Source organism: Rhopilema esculentum, chromosome 15 (genome assembly GCF_057945365.1).
Source record: "Rhopilema esculentum isolate cy_ngs chromosome 15, ASM5794536v1, whole genome shotgun sequence".
In the NCBI taxonomy this organism is placed as follows: domain Eukaryota; kingdom Metazoa; phylum Cnidaria; class Scyphozoa; order Rhizostomeae; family Rhizostomatidae; genus Rhopilema; species Rhopilema esculentum.
In genome coordinates this window covers 9814485-9839316 of record NC_142829.1, presented here as the reverse complement: position 1 = coordinate 9839316, position 24832 = coordinate 9814485, and the positions used below count along the sequence as shown (strand labels likewise).

General features: G+C 37.0%; 1 protein-coding gene across 2 annotated transcripts; it reads right to left on the bottom strand.

Moving 5' to 3' along the window:
- Positions 1-157: 157 nt before the first annotated feature.
- LOC135685628 (protein still life, isoforms C/SIF type 2) lies at positions 158-24740 on the bottom strand. Of its 2 annotated transcripts, XM_065201615.2 has the most exons (30): positions 23753-24739; positions 22572-22671; positions 21686-21755; positions 21214-21270; positions 20116-20180; positions 19578-19649; positions 17045-17452; positions 16157-16546; positions 14868-15092; positions 13637-13992; positions 13156-13412; positions 12258-12298; positions 11777-11861; positions 10016-10093; positions 9049-9141; positions 8649-8766; positions 8453-8508; positions 8111-8205; positions 7351-7494; positions 6665-6733; positions 6060-6128; positions 5590-5646; positions 5107-5215; positions 4380-4474; positions 3836-4030; positions 3048-3198; positions 2666-2718; positions 1793-1904; positions 1468-1546; positions 158-1172 (listed from the first exon to the last, which is right to left on the bottom strand). In XM_065201615.2, exons 2-30 carry the CDS (start codon positions 22590-22592, stop codon positions 809-811), a joined length of 3984 nt encoding a protein of 1327 aa, XP_065057687.2. In that variant the 5' UTR covers positions 22593-22671; positions 23753-24739; the 3' UTR covers positions 158-808. The 2 variants fall into 2 exon arrangements, with proteins under 2 accessions (XP_065057687.2, XP_065057688.2); XM_065201616.2 differs by lacking the exon at positions 19578-19649 and having other exon boundaries at positions 23753-24740.
- Between the last annotated feature and the right edge of the window lie 92 nt (positions 24741-24832).

Sequence of the window (24832 nt, the reverse complement as noted above, 5' to 3'; positions counted from 1 at the left end):
CAAAATTGAAAATCATTTATAACTATTAAAGGCAATGTCAATATGTCGATATTTGGGGTTGCCATTGACTTTCCACAAGATCAGTGTGCAAGGTTCATGTCCATTGACAAAATATGTGCGAAAGAAACAAACGGCTGAGAATAAAGCACACTCAGAATGATACTAAAATAATTTATGAAAAACCTCAGCTACAAACATTCCGTTTTACGTGTCTAATGTTTTAGTTACTTTAAGTGCAAACGAGCATAGTACGCCGAAAATCACACGGTGATAATTAAATACATGCGATAAAAACCTATCATTTGTTTTCTCTTATTTACATAACAAAATATTACAAAATCTTTGATCATAACAACATATACTTGACTAAAACTGACAGAGCAACCAATACCATCTTTGACCTTTTCTAAACTTGGCCTAAGCCAGAAAGGATTGCAAAATTGATGCTTTATTTCACATGAAAACCCAGCCAATGACAAAAGGAATGGCTATGAAGTTAGATGCAAATATAAGTTTGGAAAAAATTATATCAAAGTTGTTTTCACATAAATATCTAAACATACTCATCAATAAAATATCTATTCCTATACCATTTAAAGTTGATGGCATTGCCTTGTTTATATGTTGGTGATTTACGATACAACCTCTTTCTGCAAGTTCAATCACTCAGTAACGAGTCGATAATTGTCATCCTATCGCAGCACTTTCAACCAGATCTGGCCCTGGAGTTGGCAGAAAGAGGGGTAAAGCTGTTATCGGTGTCACTTGCCACTCACCAGGCTTATTGCGAAAGCAAAGGAACCCGTGGCTAGAAGACATTTGATATCTTCTTTCTAGCGCCATTTTTCCTCGGTGATGAGCCACCATCAAAACTGACTCCACTATCAATGCCTGCCGAATTATTTGATGAATCACTGTCTGAGTTAACGCGAGGCCTATTTCTGGCCCAGCTCGACTTGCTTGCCTCACTGCATTTACTCTCGAAGCGCCTCATTTTTCCCGCCAAAAGGTTAGGCCGCGACGGCAAAATATTGGAATTCTGATTCTGATCTTTGATTATCCTTGGTTTTGGAGGCACAACGGGGGGACCTCTAGGGGAGATATTAGGCTGTGAAGATAGCTTTGTAGCTTCTTTAATTGCCATCACAAACTGTCGTTTATCTTCTGCAGACCTACAAAAAATAATTGCAAGCATCCAAAAAATTGCAATAGGAGATATCAATTTGTCAGTCAAACTGTAATAGGTTTAAAAAATTGCTTAAACATGTTATCGAAGGCACCAGAGCTTGGAAAATGATTTTGTGCCAAACTAACATGCAAATGAAAGGTGTATATAAGGATAAACCAACTTGTGGCAAAGACACTGAACCAGTTGATCGCGTCAATTTGTCTTCTGTGTGAAAACTTTATTCGTACAATTTCGGGAAAAGTCTTTGTAAGGGTTAAAATGCAAGGAACGATACTTACTTATTAACAAACATATAAGGCGTCTCCTGTCCTGTCCCTTGGCTATCGGTATCCACAATTTCCCATATGTGATTTGTATCTAGCAAGAAATTTAAAAGAACTTAGAACCTGTTGATATTGAAGATCTTCTTGCCTCTAGAAACTCTTCTACAATTGTACCCTATCTGTGTCATGGTATTATCTGTGTCAAGGTGTCATGCATGGGCCAGTGTCTGAGTTGTTATAAAGACTCTTTAATGTTATTTCACACTGGCATTACGTATATACGGAAGAATGTTGCCCCATTTAAGCGGAAATCCAAGGATTGCATAATTAGCTTGCTCACCGTTTGAAGACCAAGCATAGTCACGGATAAGAACGGACCAAATTGGAATCAATGTTTGAAATTTCACTTCATCTGTTGCCTTCACTTTCAGTGATGAAGATGGCGAATTCGTCTGTGAAAAACACAACAATATTCACATAAACATCCATAAAACATAGAAACCTGAAATGAGAGGGAACTGACATATGATTATTTTCGCCGACTACTGAGAGGGCACACTGCAAAGCTGACGAATCTACTCTCTTAGCTCTCTCTTTGATAACACGCACAACGGAAGGGTCGGACAAGTTTCACTATGCCAAAGATCTTGGCAGGCTGAAAATAGACAACCAATTAGTTGACAAAGTTTACATGTAATCTCTTTGTCAAATAACCGAGAAATTATACACAGGACAACAGGCGACCCAGGCGACCAAAGGAAATTAAAAGCTTGACCAGTTTTCTTTCCCACACTGTCAGATATCACAAAGGGGCTTTCTATTAAAATGGCTAGTCCCTTTTACCTAATCCAACTTTGACTTCCCAAGAAAGATAAACAACCACACTTTCCCTGTTTTAACTCATGTTTTCCAAGGATATGTTCAAAGATACAAGTAACCACAACAAACTAAGAGGAGGTCTAAGACAAGAATTGAGACGAACAAACGATGATCCGCTTTCGCATAAAGTCCTTTGTAGTTCTTTGCTATTTAGGCTTACAAAACACTCCTAGTTTAGAGAAATTTTCTCTCTCTGGAGACTAAACCTCAACTACAAAAGGGCAAAACAGCATTGACTATGTGAGGTGAAGTTGTCATTAGTTCGCAATCAAAACAATTTAAACCATACATAGGTTGCTAGAGGACTCTAAAATATAACAGAAAATTTACAAACCTTTTTCCTCACTTTGTGATCATAAACAACCAAGACCACTGCCTTTTTGAAAACTGAAAACAAAAATTGGCAAACTCTCATAAAAAATAAAGTGAAAACAGCTATTAAGTATTTATTGATTATAAAAATGTTTATTGAAGGCCAAAACTTATGTAAGGCCTACTTGTCAAAAAAATGGATGGTGATCACTGCACCTGGAGCAGAACAACAGGCTCTTCTACCTAGGCCCCCTCTTTTTTAAAAAGTCTTGAAATTGAAATCAAAATTTCTGTGACGGTATGCCAAAAAGGTTCAGCTGAATCCGATAAAAAAATCCTATAGCCTTGATAAAATCAGGCAAAATCAAAAGCAATCAAAATAAAAAACACTGAAAGGCTTTTACCAAATAAAGTAGCATCATTTTCGTTTTCTTTCTTTCCTTTTCCGATGATGAAGTTGTTTCTTATCGTAGCACTGCCTCCTTCCTTGTCAGGCCCTTGCAACCATCGAACCTTGCCATAATGCAGCAAATTGTCAACGCCCATACCAGTTGGCTATTAAAACAAAACATTGTTAGATTAAAGAAAAAAGAATAGAGATAACAGAGGGAAAACTTTATCACATTGACACAAAGTCAACACAGGATAACTAGCGAATAACACAACAATGAAATGAAATGTAGCTAATATGTTGTAAAATGTTTGCATTTTCAAGCCATTTTCAAGTTCTGTACCGCCAAAAAGATTTCACAACAGTAAAAGTAAGATGTAAGCAAAAGCTGAATTTTGAAACTTTCTCGGGCTACTTATATTTTAAGGGGAATTAAAAATCCATATTGATATACAAAGGTTTTCACTAGCTCTTTTCTTAAGAATGTCTCGAAATTAAGCGAGTCTCAAAAATCGTATTGCAGTACTCCCAAAACAAATTATTTTGGATAGAGTCACGGACTACATATTCAAGGGTCTGTTTTTCGACTCACTGGCATAAACAAACTTTCACTTGGAGTAAGGAGACCCGCTAGCTCTCTGTTGTTCGAGGCATAGCAATCACGTGGTGTGGTCACATGGAGAGGAAGGACCAAGGCACTGCTCGGTGAGCACAGTTCTTCCAGTGTCCTAAAAACTACCTTTGGCAGTATGGTAATAACAAATACAAAATATTTGTGAAAGAAAGGTATATTTTACATACCTCGACCCCATCAACATTTTCACAAAGTTTTTCAAAACGAGGTGAGTAGGTTTCGCTGATCATCTGCATCTCATTAATGTAGTTAGCCACCTTTTCAACACTGATGAGAGCCTCGGTTAGGCACCGGTACTCCTCGCTTTCATTATCCATCAGCTTCAGCATTTCTTTGATCAGAAGGGGGTAACGAAGTATCCTCTGAAATTGCAAGACAGGCCATTTACCGTTGTTTTTACACAACCATATACTATGTTTTGTTATACAAATGGCCAAGATCACGTGCTATGTTTTAAACAGTAAAAGTAATGTAGTTTGTTTCCAGTAAAAACAAATGAAACGATGCCATGTACCTGACAGCAGACAGTGCCCGCGTACTTTGTTTCGAAAGGCAAACGGAAGTCAACACAGTTTGTTTCGAAAGTAAATGATTCATTCAACACAGTTTGTTTCGAAAGATCAAAGATCAATTCAACCCATTTTTTTGAAAGGCAAATGATTTAGTCAATACATTTTGTGTCGAAAAAGAAACACCAAAGTTTTAACGTACTTGAATAGGTGTTATCAAGTATGACTCAAGGGTTCCTGAATGTTGCTGTTTTGGATTTCTTGCTTCCAAGAAGGCTTGTAACTCTGGATTTGTTCCTACAAAAAGCAATTAAGATTTAGATTACGGTGATCTCATGGGCGTTTCACCAGAGATGACGATGACAGGGTCCTGTTCACTAGCAGTGAACGTTATGTCTACTAAACATTTAAACATAATTTATCTAATTAAATATCTATTGCAAAAAAGTAATCACAACTTCAGTTATATTTTTCGTTTCTTATTCTTTGAAATGAACTCAACAGAAAATTTCTATAAATTCTCCCTTAAAGATGACATAATACTGCTTTACATCAATTTTTTATGAGGATTGGCCGGGTGTTAAAGACATATGACTGCTATCATATTTCCGTCTCAAAAGCTGTTCGGGAAATCAAAAGCAGAAATTGACAAAAAGGTTCTTTCTTTATCACACATGACATTAGAGATTGGAGAAAGTATACCACAGACATCAAAACCCATTACAAAGCTCTCGCAATTGCTTCGACTGTTTTTCTTACATGAGTCTTAAATGGTGGCTTAATAGAGAGAAGAAACGTATTTCTTATGGAGGAGGCTTATAAAGGGGGGGGGGAGGTTGCTTTGTAGAATGGGAAGGTAAATAGAGTTTTACGTTATTTATGGTCCGTGAGATAAAAAAACTCAAAGATAAACCAGATTTATCCCTTACCTGGCTCCAAAAGTTTAACGGCTCTAGAGTGACAAGAACAGAACGTGCTGTAAAGCTTGAACTTGTCAACGTATTCCAAGAATGTCTCCGCGATTCCGTACAAAACATTCTACAAAAAATAAGTCTGCCATTACTAACGGTAGAGTCGCGTACGTAAACCAGTAGACAATAAGTAGCAATAAACAAATAAGCATAAATATAGAGAAGTAGGCAGGAGTAGCAAATAAATGCATGTTATTAATTCGATTAACGTTGTAACGTCAAAGTCTTTAGCTTCGTTTGAAGAGCAGAAAAATAGCAAGTTCTGGACTCTTGCCCCTTTATCTAAAACATTGCTAAGCTATAATTCGCATGCAGCACTTACTTTAAAATTAAAGAACACAAATACATATGGGTTTATGATCTGCCTCAAGCGGTAAATATGAATGATTAAAACAAGTCACTAATTACGATAAATAAACAAATAAATAACTAATGAAATACCTGAAAATCTGAAACTTCTTCATACTTAAAGAAATCTTTGTCAGTTCGTACGATGTCCTTTAAATAAATTTAAGAATACAAAACAAACAAATCAAAAAGGCTACAGAGACATGTTACATAAAACATTCTAAAAAACTTAAGCAGTGCATTGTTTAACCGAATACAACATCTCTTGGTCACTTCGAATTTTTCACGGCTTTCAACGAGAAATACTAAACTGAACCCAATAGTAGCAGGAGGAAGCAAAATGACCAACTTGTGCATAATTAAACAGGAAATCGCAACGCTCTATTCAACAGGAACAGCATAATTAGCTTGGGGTTCCTGTAGCCATTGTTTAATGTGTTTGAAACAAAACTTTAAGTTTAGATCAAGACAAAATATGAGAAGAATGGATGAACAGCAGTAAAAAAGTAAAAGAAAAACAGTGAAAAAGAAACATGGCCAAAATTGAAGCTTGCTGGCCTCACCTCAAGGTTTTCCAAAAAGTTGGTTTGAAAGTCGTAGATTTCAGAAACATTGCTAACCAACGAATCGACCTTAAACAAACAAGTAACACTAAATTTCCAAACATGTCTAGCAAAACTACACTGGCTTCAGTCTTGGGGGTTGCATCCAATTGTACATGGAAAGGTTCATCTTACTATATCCTGCCTGGATACGACAATGTAACCAAATGCACACAGCATCTCAATTTATTGGTAACCTCATATTTTTATAACAAAAGGCGAAACCTCTACAAAGATTTTTAAATAATATACAGTAAGAAATGGTTTAAAGAGGCTGGTGTTCTAAGATGTGGAAAAATACTCTCAAATTCATTAAATATAGCATTTGTCCGGAAAGATTTCAATGCAAGACAACTCTCTATTTTTTTTACTTATGTAAAGCGCTTTTTTCTAAAATCTGGTTTACAATCTATTAATACGCCTTTCATCAAAACAAAGCATCATAGTTTATTAGTCATTATTCATAACCTAAAAGAATGTTACAAAGCTTGTGCCAAAGTAGACTTAGAGCTATACTTTTGGTTATCATAGAAATATTAACGTCTGAAGTGCTTTGGAAGATTTACCTCGTCTCTCGATAAGAAACTTTCTTCTTTTAATGGCAGAAGATACCGTTCCAATAATAAACAAAGATTCTGCGGGAAAAATGAGAAACATGTTTAGTAGAAACTGCATGGTTGACTATGCTTATTTGCTGGTGATGAAGGTAATATGTTGTAGCCTTGTTAACTTGTATCTAAAATGATCAAAAATCTTGTTTTCACAAAATAAAAATAACTGTGTTAAACAAAACTTTAGTGTAAATTTATATATGTGTAAATGTTTAAATAAAAGAACAGGATTCAGTTGAAATCATAGTTTAATTGTCTGTCATTAACAGCTCCGTGCCGTCATGATTTGAATGTCAATATACTGTTTTTGTCATATGGATTAACGGCAATAGAAGTTGGAATACTACTAACACGATGTCTTTTTCTGTCGGCGTATTGGCTATTTCTCTGATATGGTAATTCATAAAAAACTGTTAAATCTGCAAATTTTTTTAAAAATTGTCGGCCAGGGCGGTCATTTGAATAAAATTAGATTATTATTAAAATAACAGTTTAATTTGCCGTATAGGCAGGGCTGTCCGCACAGTGGTGTATGGAAGAGGGTGGTTCCTAGTTTCACTGCAGTTTCCAAATAAAGGCCCCGAGGCACGTGATCACGAGGCAACAGAAAGAACTGAATACCCCAAGCGTAAGAAACAAACCTTAACATATGTCCGCTCTGTTTCCTGTAGTTCAACGACGATTTTTCTTAATCGCTGCCCAGGCTTAATATTCGTTGGTATTCTGGGGTCATCCGGACTAAATTCGTTCATCTGCCTAAATATGATGTTGACTTCTTCGGTTCTCTAAAGGGAAAATGAACGATATAATCAGTGGACCGTGATATAACTGTGTAAAATGAATTTATGAATGAAATTGCTTGTGAAGAATAAAGAATAATGAATTAATTTTATGTTTGGCAAACAGAAAACGGAAAACTACTGTATTCAAATGGTATTTGAACCATCTTCTAATGTTTCTAAAAACCTTAGTTCTTGATTGGGTAGACCCTTGATTGGGTAAGAATTTAGGGGCAAAACTGTACGTGCTGTACCAAAAAGGGAATTCGCAAAAAGAAATAAAATATTTCCCAAAGATAATCCAAAGCATAACAATTTCTTATAGCTATCATATGTTTGAGCACAGGAAGTATTTCAAAATCACGGATCGACTTTAAATAATCCTTGAAATTTTTTAACAAACATATACATTATTGATTCTAATTTTTCTATAAGAAAATTTTTTCCTTCACTCATTTAATAAAACATGACATTAATTCATTATCAAATTCTTTCAGTCAACATCAAATGGTTCTGACTCTTCCAGTCGTACTACAAATCAACGGCAACTTATGAATGGATCACATGACGCTCAGAGCAGCAACTAGCAACTGAAGATGGTCGTAAATATGATTATACTCACACTTAGGAGGGCATCGATATCATCATTTCGCGCAGGCGTGCTATTACCGACTCCTGATCGACTTGTAACAGAGCTTTTCGCATCTTCGTCATCATCTATAAAAGACAATTGTTAAATACGCGTATCTCATTTGATAAGAGCAGAAACCTGGGCAAAAAACATTAAAGAAAGATACACACTCTTCGCAGCGGTCTCCACGCATCCCCCAAGGAAATTCGAACCGTTTTGCAATATAACTCGTATACAAAACTTGTGCAACTGATTAAGTTTTGGAAATTTCTTAAACAAAATACAAACAGATTAGCCGTCTGTGGAAAGGCAGGCTTCCGTCTTAAAACTTACCCATTGGCGGAGGCACAATCAGGGTGTCCAGAGTGTCATCATTGATTTCGTATTGGCTGTTGGAAATTGTAACAATGATATAACAAGTGATTAAGAAAATATAGACAGCTATCGAAAGATAAATAACTCAAATCAAGGCAGTACCTCTTAGGTCATTATTATCATATTGCACCAGGTTTAAAAATGATTGACAAACCTTGTTTTCGGAGGAGGAGGGCAAACTAGAAATGAGATGAGGTTCTCAGTGGTTTGTCGTGTTTTCTTTTGATCATCAATTCGACTAGACAGCAATTGAAGGGAGACAGATTTGGACGCTACAAAAATAGTAAGAAAAATTAGTGTGAGCGTGGTGATTTGCAGCACCAGAAGCGTTCGAGACCAAGAGCAGTGGCGGAATTCAGCCTTTTTGCACTCAATTAACAATTATCAACAATTATTGCGAAAATAGCCACAAAGTTTCCAAACCTTCTACAATTTGAACGCTATGTTAAGCATAGAACAGTGAGTTATTTAGAAAACTAATTTAGAAAAGTAAGAGATGAAATTGCTTGGACAAGTGTGCGCATACTAAAAAGGATGTTTAATAAACAACTTACAGTCAAGAATGCCGGAGACATAGTCAACTGCAATACCCGTGTCGCGAATGTTTTCACCGTTTATCATGATTATTTCGTCTTCTTCAAGAATCACTAGAAGAGAATCAGGTAAGGCATCAAAGTAGCAAATAAAATCGATGGCACATAAGATCAAACTGAACCACAGGAAGCATGCCACAATCTATTTCAATTCAATTCAATTTTATTTGTATTCGCCAGCCGTAGAATGGCATAGCGATAAAAATACTGTATCTAGCTTGAGCCGTTCACAAAAAATTATAATTAAAAACATGACAGTAATTACAATAACAGAAACAAGATTGGTTATATACTTTAAAAACTGGAACAAGATAATATAACATGTGGATTACGTTTCATTTTTCTGTGATTTCATAATTCTAATATTTGAAAATTGCTTTGAAAAAGCTTTTTCGTCTGACATGTCAGAATAAAGATCCGAAAGAACACGACGGAAAATATATACCCAGTTGTGGATCGAAATAGGCCAATCAGAAAAACGCAAGCACATGACTAGCATAGTTGTCCAATCAGTGCTGCGTGCCTATAGAAAAATTACCACTGGAGTCCAAGAGAGAAAACGAACTCCTTCTGTCTACACAATCCTCATATTTTGACAGCATTTGTTTTCTCAGTAATAAAGTAATTTGGTTCATTTTACATCTTTCAGAGCATTTAGGAGATATTTTTGCTCCTTATTTTGTAGGATTAAATTACACTAAAGCTTTTTCGGTTTACTCTTCTGAGAGTAATTTATTCGACGGGTTTCATATTTACAAATTAAGCTGTTTCGTTGAAAGTACCTATTTACGAATGATGTTTACACAAACGAGTTCTTGTGAGATGCACACTAAAATAAGTCAATAAATATATAGTTGTCATGATGCTAAGTAAGCAAAAAATTGCTTCTATAACAAGATATCTGGATAGTATTCGGTGAAAAACGCACTTGCTCTTTTTGCGGGACTTCCTTCGTCCACTCGTGATACAAGAATCCTTCCATCTTCATTCTGGCTCAGTCCAATACCTGATGGTAAGAAAATAATGTTGCTATAAAGAACGAATAAGAAAACATAAAATAAACCAACGACAATATCAGAACCGGGGGGAGATGGCAGTGGCACACGTCCCCTATCTTTCAGAAATGTAGAAAATGTATGGTAATTTTTGTCGTCAAAGAGATTCATTCACCCTTGGGTCGCATTCAGTCACAGCATAGTCTACAGAAAAACTCTGGTCTGGAAGCCTTTTGTTCTAACTCTTTGTTCGTGTTTATTGCAATCACGTGATCTAAGTAAGAGGACTCGTGAAAACTGGTGTATTGGGTTGTTTTTTAGCTTTGATTGTTTCTCGAGAATGCTGATAATTTTACAATCTATTCTGGTCCTGATATCATTAAAGCTATGGTCAGCTCATATTGTGCAGTTCAGGGCTGTAGGCATTTTTGTCGTCACCCTTACTCGAGGTTAAAAATCCTTAGAATTTCGCAGCGCAAATCGCAAGATTTTTTAACCTTGGATAAACGGTATAACAAGAAGTACACGACTGTAAACAATTATTTTAGGCATCAAAATGAATCTGGGATGTTTTTATTTGCGAGAACTTCGGCGTGAGGAAAAATGGGCTGGGAATATTGCAGCTCCCCTTATCAGACAACATTTGTCACATTTCGGGCTTCATTCGGAACGCTCTATCTCAATGAAGAAACGATTTTCGGGGGGAGATTCGTGCTTAGCCCCCTCCTAAACGATTAACATTCGCACAGCCTATATGCGAGAACCATACCCAGAGGTACTATATTTAGCTTAATAAGTCAAGAAAGAGTCAATGCTATGTTTCTCGAAAAATAACATTTTGTAGTATGTTCAAGCCCAGTGAGGGCCTTTAAGCATTGCAACCTTAAAAGTCCTGCCTTGACCTGACAAATGTTTTGAAACGAAAGTACAAGCCTTCGTGGAACATTGATAAAGTCGAGGAGGTTGCTGCAAGATGTCACTTAAGTAACATACAGATATGGTTGATGTTCGAAGAGACGGAAAGGGTGTCTTCAACAACCTTGTGAAAGAATTATTAGGGAAATACAGGGAGGACACACTACAGGGCGCCCTAACCATCATCATTTGGACCAAACACCGAGATAACGGGAGGCCAGGGGGGCCAGGAGGCCAGGGGGGCTAGGGGGCCTTGGCCCCTTGAAAAACTTAATAGCATAAGTAAAATCTGCTGCCTTCCCCCCAAAAAAAATAAAAGTTGCATCTCGTTCTTTGTTTCGACAGAACAAAAGCATATTCAACGAAGGGGTATTAGTTGAAAAGTTAATAGATGGAAAAGCAATAAAGTAATCAGTTTCAATTTATTTTTGCATCCACATTTAATCAGCTATCATCTGTTCTCGGGTTTGAGAAAATGGTTTTTTAAAAGTTAGTATTATTAATCGCGAAGACAGACTTAAAAACCCAGAAATGTTTGTCTCTGACCCGTGCAAATGAGCAAGTTTTAACAGCCCAAGAATCATTGTTTTTGAAACACATGGGTCGCCTGTGTGCGCTGTGCTTAACGAAACTGCCTGCAACTGCTATTGCAAGATGAGAGGGTGTTTCATCTTGTCCCTTTCTTAGGTCACGCGATTAGAATAGAAGTGTTTTCGAATTGTAGACGAGAACAAAAGAACAGAACAATAGGCTTTGGTCACAGTTATTTTAAAACTCACCGAACGGTCCTGAATCGTAGTCAGCAGGGCCGTCTAGTTCAACATCAAGGGACGTTTTCAGACAGATCTTCAGCGTCGTGTATTTCTAGAGAGAAAATTCGGTAAAGTTCTGATTCAAGAATAGCAGAAAATACACATTTAGGCCAAGAACACAACTTCAAGGTTAGCTCATGCAGCCTAAAAGTTCGAAAATAGCTCTTATATAATCTCTTTGCTTGAACGAATCAGTACCAGCAAGATCAACCTAATAAAGAACATTTTAGACCATCATGTTTTTCAATAGGAACTGTTTTCATCATATTCTAGGTTGGCCATAACAAAAGGCCATCATATGTCTGCTTGAAATCGGTTTTGACAAAAACTCGTTGTATTTATCATCCAAACGGTCAAAAAGCAGCAAACCCTGACAACCCAGTGCAGCTTGTCTTCTTAAAAGGATATATAGCGTAAAATACTTTAAACTCAATTTGCATTTACAAACCTGTTCTTCTAGCAGTTCTGAATACTGAGGAATTACGTAATCTAGAGATAAAGAGAATGATTCTAAAGAAACAATTCGGTAACTCAGTGCTGTATGAAGAGGGAGACATTGGAAAAAAGGGAGGCACAAACTGGATACAAATCTGACAAAACGTAAGGATGATTTCCAAGAATGTTCAACGAGGGAAAGGATCTAGCGTTTCTCAAAATTGAAGGCATTTAATGAAGGTTAATTGAAAATAAACTCAATAGGCCAAGCAAGTAAATTGGAGCGGTACTTAAGTAGACAAAAATAAAATCGAAATTGTTGTGCTAAGAGGAGCATGAAAATAGCCTTGATCAAAACTGATTGGGTTCTAATAACCGAGACTGTTAAGACTCTTTATCAGAGCAAAGTAAAACATTTGCTATGCTAACTAAACCCGAAAAATCCAAAACAGAAACGCTATCATATAAAATGCAATTAATTTTCGAACTGAAAAACAGTCACCGTACGGCAAAAAGCTCAACACTGTCTGGTTATTTATTGATAAAACTCTTAACAGGTTAACAAGCTCTTGTAATCCCCTAAGTACGGTGGAGACATTTGCAAAACAGATGGCTTTAGTTTTATGCTCTTAAATGATTAAACCATATCTTATTTACGCAAGGAAGTATATTCATCCAAAAAGGACTGTTCAATGATGGTAACATGACAACCAAAGTCTTGCCAGTTTAAATACAGACAAAAACGCATAGTGTGGGATTTGGGCGATAAAAGCATAAAATGCCACAGGCTTATGGCCTCTGGAACAATGTCTTCATAGTTGTGCTGGTAAAGAAAGAAAAGGTTCGTTGAGAGAAAGGATTCTCTGCCTAAAACCCCTTCTTATCACAAGATATCCAAAAGATGTGCTCACCCATAAGTCCACTGTCATTATCCTCGGAAAGAAGCATTAAGAAATGATCAGCCGGGGGTAAATGCCGCTTTTCACAACTCTTTTGGACTATATCGCTCACCGTCATTCCACGCTCAAAAGGTACCATTGTGGTCTGGTTATTCGGTAGCTGAACTTGCAGAAAGTTGCCGATTCGTCCCCAAGTGTCTCTCCTTTCTTTCATCTGGGATCTCGAGCTGTCATTATCCCCACTGTCTGATGCGGAATGAGCTGACCCTCTATGTAAAAATTGGCATCTAATTAGTCTTAAATCCTTTGTGGCAAATCGAGAAAAAGAATACAAAAGCCAAAGAGATTAAAATCATTGCATTAAAATAGAAAATACGAAACATGTTTATGGCACAAGATTGTTCAAGGCTAGTATTGTTTATCTTGACACGGTCATAACTTCAACAATCTTTTATATTGTCACTTTATATTCCAAAAACCAATTTCAGCCTACCTCCGCTTTCCCCTCGGAGAGTGCTTGTTCCTTATCCCCTCAACAACTTTATCATCGACAATTTTCAAGGACTGCAAAAGCTTTGATTTGAGTGAGTTGCCTCCACGCAGCCTCCTTCTTGTTTTTTCAGGCTTAACAGGAGGCTCTGAAAGTGATTCCCTTACACTCACAAACGCGTGAAAGGAAGCAACAGAAAATACGCCAATTTTTGAAAGAGTGTGTTTGACTGAGCGAGAGACAGAGCTCAAGAGGGACTGTGGATTCGGCACAGAGATGTCTTGCACAGCAGCCAGATAACAGCGATAACGAAAGATGTCGACGTTCAGGTTTTCTAGGCTTCTTTCCCATTCTGATACCTTTAATAAAATAAACCGTACATTACTTTAGGAAAACATTATTTCATCAACAAAATAATTCAAATTGCAACAAGCTACGTTGCATAAAAAATGAGAAGTGCTGAAAAACTGAGCCTGTTCGAAAAATATTAGGTAACAATTAATATCGAGATATATGGATAATAATTAGTCTTTTTAAAGTGGAGAAGTGTGTGTGCAAAATAGAAAAATAACGGTCTCCGAGCTATTGAACCACAAAATTGGACAATTAACAAATGTAGAATAATTCAAAGACCAAAACTGCAAATAAAAACGTGTCGCTGTGTTCTGGTCTCAGTCCTTAAACTCCTGGAATGCGTGCAGAGCTAAAGTAAGATGAAGCATTTCCATAATTCAAGACCAACTATCTTTTCTGTTGGAAAGGGACTAAGAAAATTCCGATATCATGTGTAGGTTACACAACGAAAATGTTTTTGACAAAAAAAAGTTTACAAAGCTAATTATTGCTCGAAAGAATGTCTCATTAAGGCTAGAAACACTGTCAAAACTCTCGAAAAAATGATTTTTTAACCTTCACAAACATCCATTCCATACCAACCCCATTCCCCTTCATTCTATACCAACCCCATCCCCCTCTATTACATAACACCTCATCCTCCATCTATTCCACACCACCCAAAAGCAAACTAAAGGAATACTTCACGACAACGCTTTTTCATGTTTGGTTGGGGGTGTCTTAAAGGGAGGGGGTTTAGTCTTTTGGATGTAGCGAAATATGTAGGTTTTCCAAGGAGTAAGAGCACACATTGCACGTTTAGACACTGCTCCACATTCGTTTCGCTCTGTATTGGTTGACAAAAACCCTGAATTTGTATCAAATAGATTTGTTGTTTTACCTGATCAACGATCGTTTGTTTGTTTCTAGCATCAGTTACAACTTTCGACTGTAGCTCCGCCATTTTTCTAAGTTTTTCATCATCAGCTATCTTGCTTTCGATGTTGTTGATCTCATTCACCAAGATAGCGATGACATCTGAGCTGCCCCGTTGCCTGGCGAACGCCGACGCGGCGGCAGTATGGATGCAGTGAATCCAGTTCTCAACTTCAACTTGACTTGTTGTCTAAAGGCGAAATTCGAGTTATGAAGCGAAACAACATCGAAAAGTAGCAAAAATAGTTAAAAAGAAAATTGGAGACAAAACTTTTCTAGGAGTAGAGAACGAGGAAAGAAGAGGTGTGACCTTAAAAGGACAAAATAATTGGATTTTTTGGATTACACGCGGAACCTTTTGACTCTACAACGGCTTTTTAGCTTTTTCTTTCATCTTAATCTTATTGATACACGATATCCATTCAGTAAAAAAGAAAAGTTATGATATACAAAAAGAAAAACTACATTACAATAAAAATTTGTTAAGGTTACTCAGATATTAAATATATACGCGAAGATTTAAAGTACCAGCTTAGCCCTTTACATTCACAAGTTTCATCTGAATCTTAACAAGCTTAAATTTACACACCAAAATGAATTCGATCTTGCTAATTTACAGATGCTTTTCTATTGCAAGACGGCACGGCCATTATTCACGTTTTGATGCAGATATTTGCATACTTTCCATCAAACTTTCAAGTAATTCAAGTCATTTCAACGACAAACAACACCCGCTCTTTCAAAATGAATTATGCATAAAAGTGTTGCTTTTGCCGATTCCACGTTTTGTGTAAAAGAGCATGGCCATTGTCTACTCTGAGATTGAAAATTCATGTTATCTGATAACAATATTTCAGAAGAGGGGTAATATGAGAATGGTCGAAAAATATTATTACAGCATAGACTTTGACACAAACAGTTACTGAGGAAATCGCTGGAAAATACTAAGAAAAACCACCCCACGGCGAGGAATACGCCCACGATGTAACATAATAGAAGTCCTAGGAGTAAACTTGTTTGAATATATTTCAAAAATTTCTCCTCCCGTGGGGTATTGAGTACATCCTTCACTTATCACCGACTAACACGTTTCAAACAGCAACAAATGATAAATATGAAAATGACAGCCTCAGTGTGAGGTACAATCGCCGTCCCACATTACTACTCGTTCTCTTCCCACGCCCTGTGCAGTTAATATCATCATTGGATTCCCTCGCGACCTTTCTTATATAGAAAACAAACAAGATGACGCACCTGCAGGTAATAAGCGTTTCCGTGTTTTGAGCTCAAGCTAAAGACGTTCTCCAATTTTGCGTGTTCTGGTACAGCTTGAACAATACAGCGGTCTATGTCCAATCGATGTGATGGTTCGTCCAAATCCTGCTGCGTGACCGTCTTCTCATCGCAATGATAAAACAACAACTCAATCCCCTTCAGGGCTGTCCAGTATTTCTTCCACTTTCTATTATGTGCTTGTTCCAGCTTACCCTTCTTTGAGTGTATCAAAACATTCTTAATCACCAACCAACCTGCCTTTCGCGTTGTTCCAAACTGCTTGTTGTGCACGATCGCCGAAGCTGGTCTGAGTTCCCCAAAGTCTTCACTAACTCGGTCGCTTGAGTCGTCAAAATCAGCAGGGACATACTGAAGTGACAAAATAGTAGTTCAAGCGAATGCTGTGCTAATTTTGATCTGGTTATTTTGATATTGTGTCTTCTACGTATACAAGGCTCCTTTCAATATTTTTCAAGACAGTGTGCGAGCGCTTCAAGATATGGGGAACCCCTCTCAGAGTCTTATACAGTACAAACCCCCTCTCGACATTTTTTCACCCATGCTTACTTCATCATTTTAGCAGTCAAAAACTGGTTACCTAGCTTGCTCAAAATCTGACATTCTAAAATCGTTTTCAATCATATGCAAAATTGGCACACTGATTCATTTCGTATCAATATTGGAGGTATGAAGCAATTAAAAACCACATTAGAAGCTTAACCATTCCTACTTTTGAATCTCAAAACCAAATGTTATTAATGCGAATTCAATGCCACGGTTGGTGTATGAGAAGGTTCATTAAGTACGATCTTATCATTCCGTTGATTAAAGAAAAATAAAAAAATTGCGTCAGATCAGAACTCTCACCAGACTGCTGCGAGAACCACTGAGGCTGTTGCTATTGATAGCGAGGCTGTCCATAAGCAAATTATTATCCTCGATCCCATTTATTTGCTGCTGCAAAAATTCATACTCAAGTGGATCCATGTCATTAGGAATGCTGTTATCAGAAGCCCCATTTGTCTGTTGATTGATTCCGTTCATGTCGATATGATTGCCATGGCTGCTGCCACTATCACTGCCTGCATGGCAGTGCCGTGATTGGCCCTTAGGTAGTGGCAAGCTATTCCCCACCTCGTGGCCTATACCGCTGTCGTAGAGATCGCTCGGGTCAGAGACTTGAATGACAGGAGCACAAGATGAATTTCGATTACGTGAAGCACGTCTTGTGTTTTTTGGGTAATCCGTGTTACCCACCACTGGGGGAGGGGGCGACTAAAATACGAACAAGAAATGGTTGATTGAGCAATGCATTAAAAATATCAAGAACCAAGGGCAATGTTGATAATCAACTTCTTTATAGGACATAAATGAATCTATCTAACTTCAAAGAGGAATTATAAATGATAAGGAACAGTTAGTTTTACAGTAATACTAAAAATAGGTATGTGGTGCTGAAAAAAATCCAGCATTTAGAGACAGAAAACACTGAATAAACTGTCACGAAGACTGAAAACGCCTGTCACTCATACTGACGAAAATATTGACAAATGGAACTACAACGAAGTGATCTTCATAAAATGTGTTCAAGATAGGAATGTTGTTTATCGAAAAGAGTCGAATCGCTGAAAAGATTATCTCAAATATTTTTCAGCTTAATAGCTTGATACCGCAGAATTTGAAGATAGCACAGAAAAGCGGAGTTTGTTATGTTTCCAATTTTGCTTGCTATCTTCAGTTTTTTAATATTCTGTGCCTGCTAAATCCATCATTGACCCAAATTGTAAATAAACAAGCATTTGTGACGTCAGCAAACAGTTGGTAGCTTTTCTTGCTATTTGCAAGAAAGAATTTGGAAGCATTGATCTCTTCAAAAGGCCTATTGAAAACCCTCAGGGTTGCAAATGCACTACATTCCAACGCTGCTTTTGGCTGCTGCCATAACTTCGAGAAATAAATTGCGATGAAAAATCCCTTTTAGCTGGCAGCAACATTATACATATTCCTATTGCGTTCAAAGAATGACTTAGACTAATCCATATCGAGCAGCATTTTAATAAATACAATAATCAGGGATTTAATTTAGAGTTGAGATGACTGCACGTTAGGTTTAATTTAAGCCTGAAAAAGGGATCGTGCTGGCAGAAACAAGAGTCTTTTCAGGGCTATCAATTTATAAGCAGTTACACATAGAGTGACAATAAATGAACACTCTTCACAAGCCTACTGGGAGGTGTAAGATGAGCTTCTTTAAGAACAATGAAGATTCCAGGCGAAAATCCCATTACGTGGCAACACTTTAAAAGAACAAGGGTTCTAATGAAAGCCGAGAACAGGCTCGACGGGGCTCCTCCGCAGAAAACAACAAACTCTATTGAGCATTTGTTGCTACAAAAACTTTTTGTTCGCGAGTTGGTAGATCAATTCTTTGCTAAGCGTCTCATTTGTTTGGGTGTAGAGGTATATCAGATTTAAAGAGATTTTCAGCACGCGAAAGGCTTGTCCGTTGAACCTCAGCCTCACAGCTAAACTCACGTTTTATCGCATTGCATTCTAAAGGTTGATGGCGAGAAGTAGCTTAATTTCTCGCCGCATTTCTGAACAAGTTGTAAGTGTTGTGGAAGTGTTTGAAGGGAGTTCCTTCTGAAGCTCAGATGAGCCTTGAGTGTTTTCTTCTCTTTTAGGAGGTAAGACTAGGACTAAGTCATTACACAGAGGGGCAGAGATCTGGCAAAAAGACCCGACAAACAGGAGCAAGTCATCTCGAGTTTCGTAAAGCATTAATCTCGAATTAATCTCATTTGCCGGGATAATCACACTTAAGTTAATAAAAGCGTAATAGCACAACAATGCATTAGATTGCCTAATTAAAATTCCTATCTTTTTGGGAAACGATTATCCGGTTTTCATTGGACTAAAACGTCGATGAACAAATGATGAATAAACAACTAATTTAACTATATTTATCCTGCCTATCGACACACACCATCTGTAGACACAAATCTCTACTTCTCAAAGCTAACAGCAGGTTGACTCTAGAAAGTGAGCAGATAAGAAATGACTTAGAAATGTAGCAAATAACATAAGGAGCCTTTCATCAGGTTCCAAGGGAGACAGCTTCTTGTATAGTTGAAGTTTCGTTGTCATGCATTTAAGCACATTACAATTTAACTTCATTTACTAAACAGGCTTGCTTGCTTCGATTTATTTATCAAGTCATCATCCTCCAGGCAGACAATTCGCTGACTACCTTCTATTATTAACCTTACAAGTAGTTCTCTATGTCTGTAAAATCACACAAAGACATCAAAATATCAATCCCAAAGCTTTCCGCACCTGTGTTTTGGAAGGCAAGAAAAACTATTTCTGAATTCAGATACTCTCTATATACACTTCTAACCTGTAAAATTGTACTTGCAGAAGTCATCGATGAGCATACTGACTCAGGTCTGCCGTGGAACTCTGGGACGTTCTAGAACAGATTTGTTAGGCTTTAAGAGTTAATTGCTCATGCCGATGACGAATTTGCAGCTGCAAGCACAATGGTTATCTTTGGTAAATAAATTATTCACAGATAATTAGAAATGGATTGCTAAAATGAAGATTTCTGATGATGAAAAGCTCTAGCTAACCAAGCATTACAAAATCTTATATTCTGAATCCTTTTGCCGTTGCATTCGGTTAATTCCAATCAACAGAAGTTACATTCAGCGGCAGCCATTAACTCAATGATGACATTCCTAAAGATGATATCAGCTCTTTTTCTCCGTATGAAGAAAGGAAATCATCAAAATCAAACCATCAAAGAGCACATGCCATAGCCACAAACATAATTTGAGCCAGTATATGGAAAATGCATACCAGAAGGGCAGTAGGTACCTCAAAATAAACAAGAATGTCAGAAGATCATCAAAGTGAAGAGAATGATCATTACTTACAACACACATCTGGTGAAACTTCCTTGCATCTTTTTCTGAAACAAAGTTGAGCCCCCATGCTCCACCTAGAGAGAAAAAAACAATATATAAAATAAACATTTGGAGCTTTTTTTGCTCACAAATAAACTTTGAAAGGCTGTGTAAACTATAAAATGACGCTAAAGCAAGTTTACATCATAAAGAAAAAAACCTGACATTGTTGAATACACTTCGCTCTTCCCTGATACAATGCGTTAGGGACAGATTCAATGATGACGCAAAAGAAATGCTAAAGTAGCATATATAACCTTTATCGAGGCTTTTGCATACAATAGAATATCGACAAGTTCAAATTTAAATGCAAAACTTCTAATTAAGGAATTTAAATTAACAACAATTTTAACTAGCATTGAATGGCCAAATTGGACTTTTGTTGTTTTGTAAACAATCATTGGATAATCCATTTTCAGGATGCTCTCCTGAAACAGAAATGTCTCCAAGCATATGAAATCGTTTTTATAGAAACAACCTTTATTGATTTGTTTTATCATTACACAAAGTGCTGCTAGACGAGATTGGTTAAGCTCACATCACAAACAAAACCATAAGCTGAAACAGATTTGATGACCAAAAGAATTTAAAAGCTCCTGGTTTTAACTATTCATTGTAATAGCTGTTTCCCAGTAGGAATCAGGCCAAAAACATCTGACAACACTAATCCCAGTCTCATTAAATATGCACACTAAATAAGTGTGAATGCAGATTTCAACACAGAACTCTATAAAAGCAGCTGGCAGTAGAAGCACTTTATGTTTTCACACAAACAAACTAAAAAGATCTCTGCTAATCACTGTAAAGAGGCAATTTAAATATTTGTTTATGAAAGATAAAACTTAAAAATTCTGCATAGAGGATAACAGCCAAGGCAAAATGAAAACTACACTTATCCAGCTAAAGCATTTGTTCTTTTTAACAAAGAAAGATCCTTGCATTAAGCTAAATGTCCAGTTGCGACTTTCAAAAAGTTGTAACTCACAAACTATAGTTTTCTGCAGATGCCCAAAGGTGCCAGGTCATAAAGGCTTAGTCAACCTGTTTTAACAAGTTTAAGTATCAAACCTTTTTGCTTGTCTCTCCATTGCACAAAGCAGTCAGAGGTTCTTTTCATTCGATTGGCTGAAATAAATACAGTCTTCTTTAATGATAATAGATACAGAGTAAGATAATTTTAAATAATCAAAATCAGCATTGAAAAGTGATTCATTCAATTGAAAAAAACAGCAAGCATCACTGTCTATGAACTGCCAACATTTCATTGAATAAAACCATGATACCAGAAGAAGTCATTATACCAATTTACCAATTTATGTGATTTACTGAAGGTCTAGGTAGCAAGTTTAAAAAATAAAACATTATAGTAATCAGTAGCATAGTAAGGGAGAGGCAAGAGTGGCCAAAAATCTTTATGAAAAAGAGTGTTTTCTGGCATTCTGAAGGGTGTGGACCCAGATTTTTTCCACGCCTATCTTGCCTTTCCCCCAATTTACCACCCTGGCTATGCTACTCATTATGATCAAGAATTTGTAAATACCTGGTAGAGGTATGTCAATGCCATTGTTCTCTCCCTCTCTGGTAATTCTAAGAAAGTAGCCCATGAGCCCCTGCAAAAAAAGATTCTTTGCATTAACCTTTGCTCAGTTATCTCAAGGTGACATGGATCTGCACAACTAAAAATAAAATGTGCAAATCTTAGAGGAGCTTTGTTTAAACAGGATATTGATTTGTACTCCCTAGACAGGGAATTTGGAAGTAAGACCTTATATAAAAATAGCTAGAAAAACCATATTCTCTTTCTGTATTGATCACTGTTATTCAGGTATCCTGGCAATCCATATAAATGCTTAATGAAAAACAATTGATTATCTATGAATGCCATGAAAAGCAGGTGAAGAGTTTGCAGAATCCGGCGGACAGCCTATCCTGCGGTTCTTCCTTCTCACACACAGTTTGCAGTTTGCCTGGAGCTTTGTGCTAGAAGACTCCCTTTGAACTAACTGAAAAACGGTGAACTCATATGCCACACACAGTCAAAGATATGATGAGATTTCAGCCTTTCGAATATGTGGATGGCAGAGTGAGGAGAGTTGCCAGTTGTCTGCTATTCAAGGGTAGGAACCACAAGGTGTGGTCATATCAAGAGAGGACACTGCTCAACAAGTATAGCTTTTCTGTGTCCTAAAACACCTTTAGAAGCAAGGTAACAAAACAATAAAAATAAATTCAACAAGGTCCTTTTTGGTAGTAGTTTCATTGTGCTGTGATATTACTGTCAGTGGAAAGAGACTAAAATGTATGAAACTATTTTGTAAGGGGTTTTTTACATAAAATGAACTGCATTCAAATAATCATTATTTGCTTAGAGATTACATCAGAAATTAGCATCTAGACATCCTATTCATAAGCTGGAGAAAATTTACCTGACATTGTCTGGCAGACATTTGCACAACAGAGTGGAACGCTTTGATCCAATGGGCCTTTCCTCCATCTTTACTAAGGGCGTTAACTTCAGCATAAAAGCTATAAAACCAAACAGAAGAATATAAAAGGGGGATTCAAAGATTTGGTTACACTTATTTTTGATGATGAACTAAAACATGAAATTTTGTTAATATGAGTTTTATATTAATATCAAATGATGCATGTATGAAAATTTTCAAATCACTTATCAAATAAAAAGAAAGAATTTGAAAAGCTTAAGTTTTTAGATGATCTTATTGCTTTGTTTTTTATATCAATGAGCTATCAAATAGCCTTGCATCTTGATGTTAAATGGAAAGTGTAAAATGTGTATAAACAACCAACTGCAAGCTCAAGTTATCAAAAAAACGACTTGTGTAAAGGTTAGGTGATAAAATCGGCTTTTTTGCAATTGACAAGGCAGGCAGAACAAGAGGTTTTCATATGCCAGCAGAGGGTTGGATAAAATAGCATTGCAAGCAAAATACTTAGAGTATTGCTTACAAATAGCAAAACCAGTGGTAGTTTTATGGACTGTGGGGCCTGATCAGAGACAAAAATAAAACATGTAATGAACAAGGGCCTTGCAGATGTTTAAGGGCCTCTGGCCACCACAAGCACAGGACATTGGGCTATGCCCGCTGGACCTCCTAAAACTGTCACTGTGCAAAACTTTCTCCTTGTGCAAGGGAAAAGATTTTATGTTATGAGTTCGGATCTGCAGGCTTGTGTGTAACTTGTAGTGAATGTAAGTTTTCCAACTGGGAATGTTGGGAGGGGGAAGGTCTGCACCTCAAGCGTTACCCCTATGTCTCGAAAGTGATTTGCATTATGGGTGAATTGCAAATCCTAGAGAATGTTGTGAAAAAGATTCCATTGAGATGCAGTCATTTACTTTACAAGTGTACCTTACGGAATCACTGTTACCATAACACGTTCCCTGCAAAATCCCAAAATTTTACAAGAACTGTTAAACAAGCAACGAGATTATATGGGCCTAGTATTGCATAAGAGACAGAAAAAAAACGGTTCACATTTGCACTAAACTACTTCAACATTAAGCAAAGCTCAAACGCTTGTTTTCCACAGCTAGAGGAAAACCACAAATGGCATAAAAAACAAGACTTCTTTTAGAACTTACCTAAAGTTTTCTGTTTCGATTTGTACTAGGCCCTCTTCCAAGTTGAACTGGCGCCCCAAATGGGGTCCAGACTCCTCGCTCGTTGTGTTCCCAATGTTTGCAAATTAATTTGTCAAAATCAGAAATTCATTTTCAAGCAAAGATCAATTGATCAGTTGTATTTGAATACAATCTGCGTGTTACATCCTTTGATTCCTGTTTTTAAAAAATGATTCACAATGACAGCTTCACCCAGGTGTGCTTTATGATAAATGATCAAGTGCAAAAATACGCAAAACAGACAGCTCACAGCAACTCTATCAAATCTTGCAACGATATTTTTTCATTATGTGAAGACATTAACGAAACTGCATTGTTAAAGGAGGTATTATGCTGGAGAATTCGCCACTCGATCTGTAAACAAACTCTTTCCGCGATATTTACCACAGTGCTATTAAAACCTTCCCTGCTAACAACGCTTTGTTGAGAAAACCAAGAAATAAAATTTCCTTAAAACGCTGAGCACGGATTATAAAGTGAATTCTCTGTACTTGAAAGCTTATAATTCCCGGCTGTGTCGGCTAGAACAGAATGCGTCCAACCGGCGGTCACAACAAGTTATGAAAATGTGTAATCTGAACCCACAATACAAAACGATGGTTTCACATTGAAAGCAAACCAAAATCCAATTTGAGATCAAGAAGCTCACGTAATAATCTTGATTCGTGCTTAAGTCAAGCTTTAAAACAAATGATCCTCGTTCTTTGGTTTTGATCCAAAATTATGATATATGTACTTTGATGAAATCTTCAGGATAATGACCATCTGATCCACTGGTGCTCCTTCGTGAAATAGGCCCTTGAGGAGAAATCTTAGCTCAATGGAGCAAGGCTTCAAGCCCTAACAAAAGCCAAGATGTGCTTTTCATTGACAGCAACAAAAATTAAATTTGTGCAGCAGCTTTTTTAGCTTCGCCTTCTGCCGAAAGTACATGCTCAGGATCAGATTTGCGTTAAACAAGCAGCCAACAGGTTGACCCGCTTACACCGTAACACCCGGAATCCTTCGCATTACGTATTCAAGGGAACATGTGAGTGATTT

Excerpts from the sequence above, each read along its gene's own strand:
- LOC135685628 (XM_065201615.2), bottom strand. The coding sequence starts at position 22,592 with ATGTCTGCCAGACAATGTCAG. Across the intron at positions 11,862-12,257 it reads CAGAACTGCTAGAAGAACAG|AAATACACGACGCTGAAGAT; the intron begins GTTTGTAAATGC and ends TTTTCTCTCTAG. Across the intron at positions 1,905-2,665 it reads ATCACAAAGTGAGGAAAAAG|ACGAATTCGCCATCTTCATC; the intron begins GTTTGTAAATTT and ends TGTTTTTCACAG.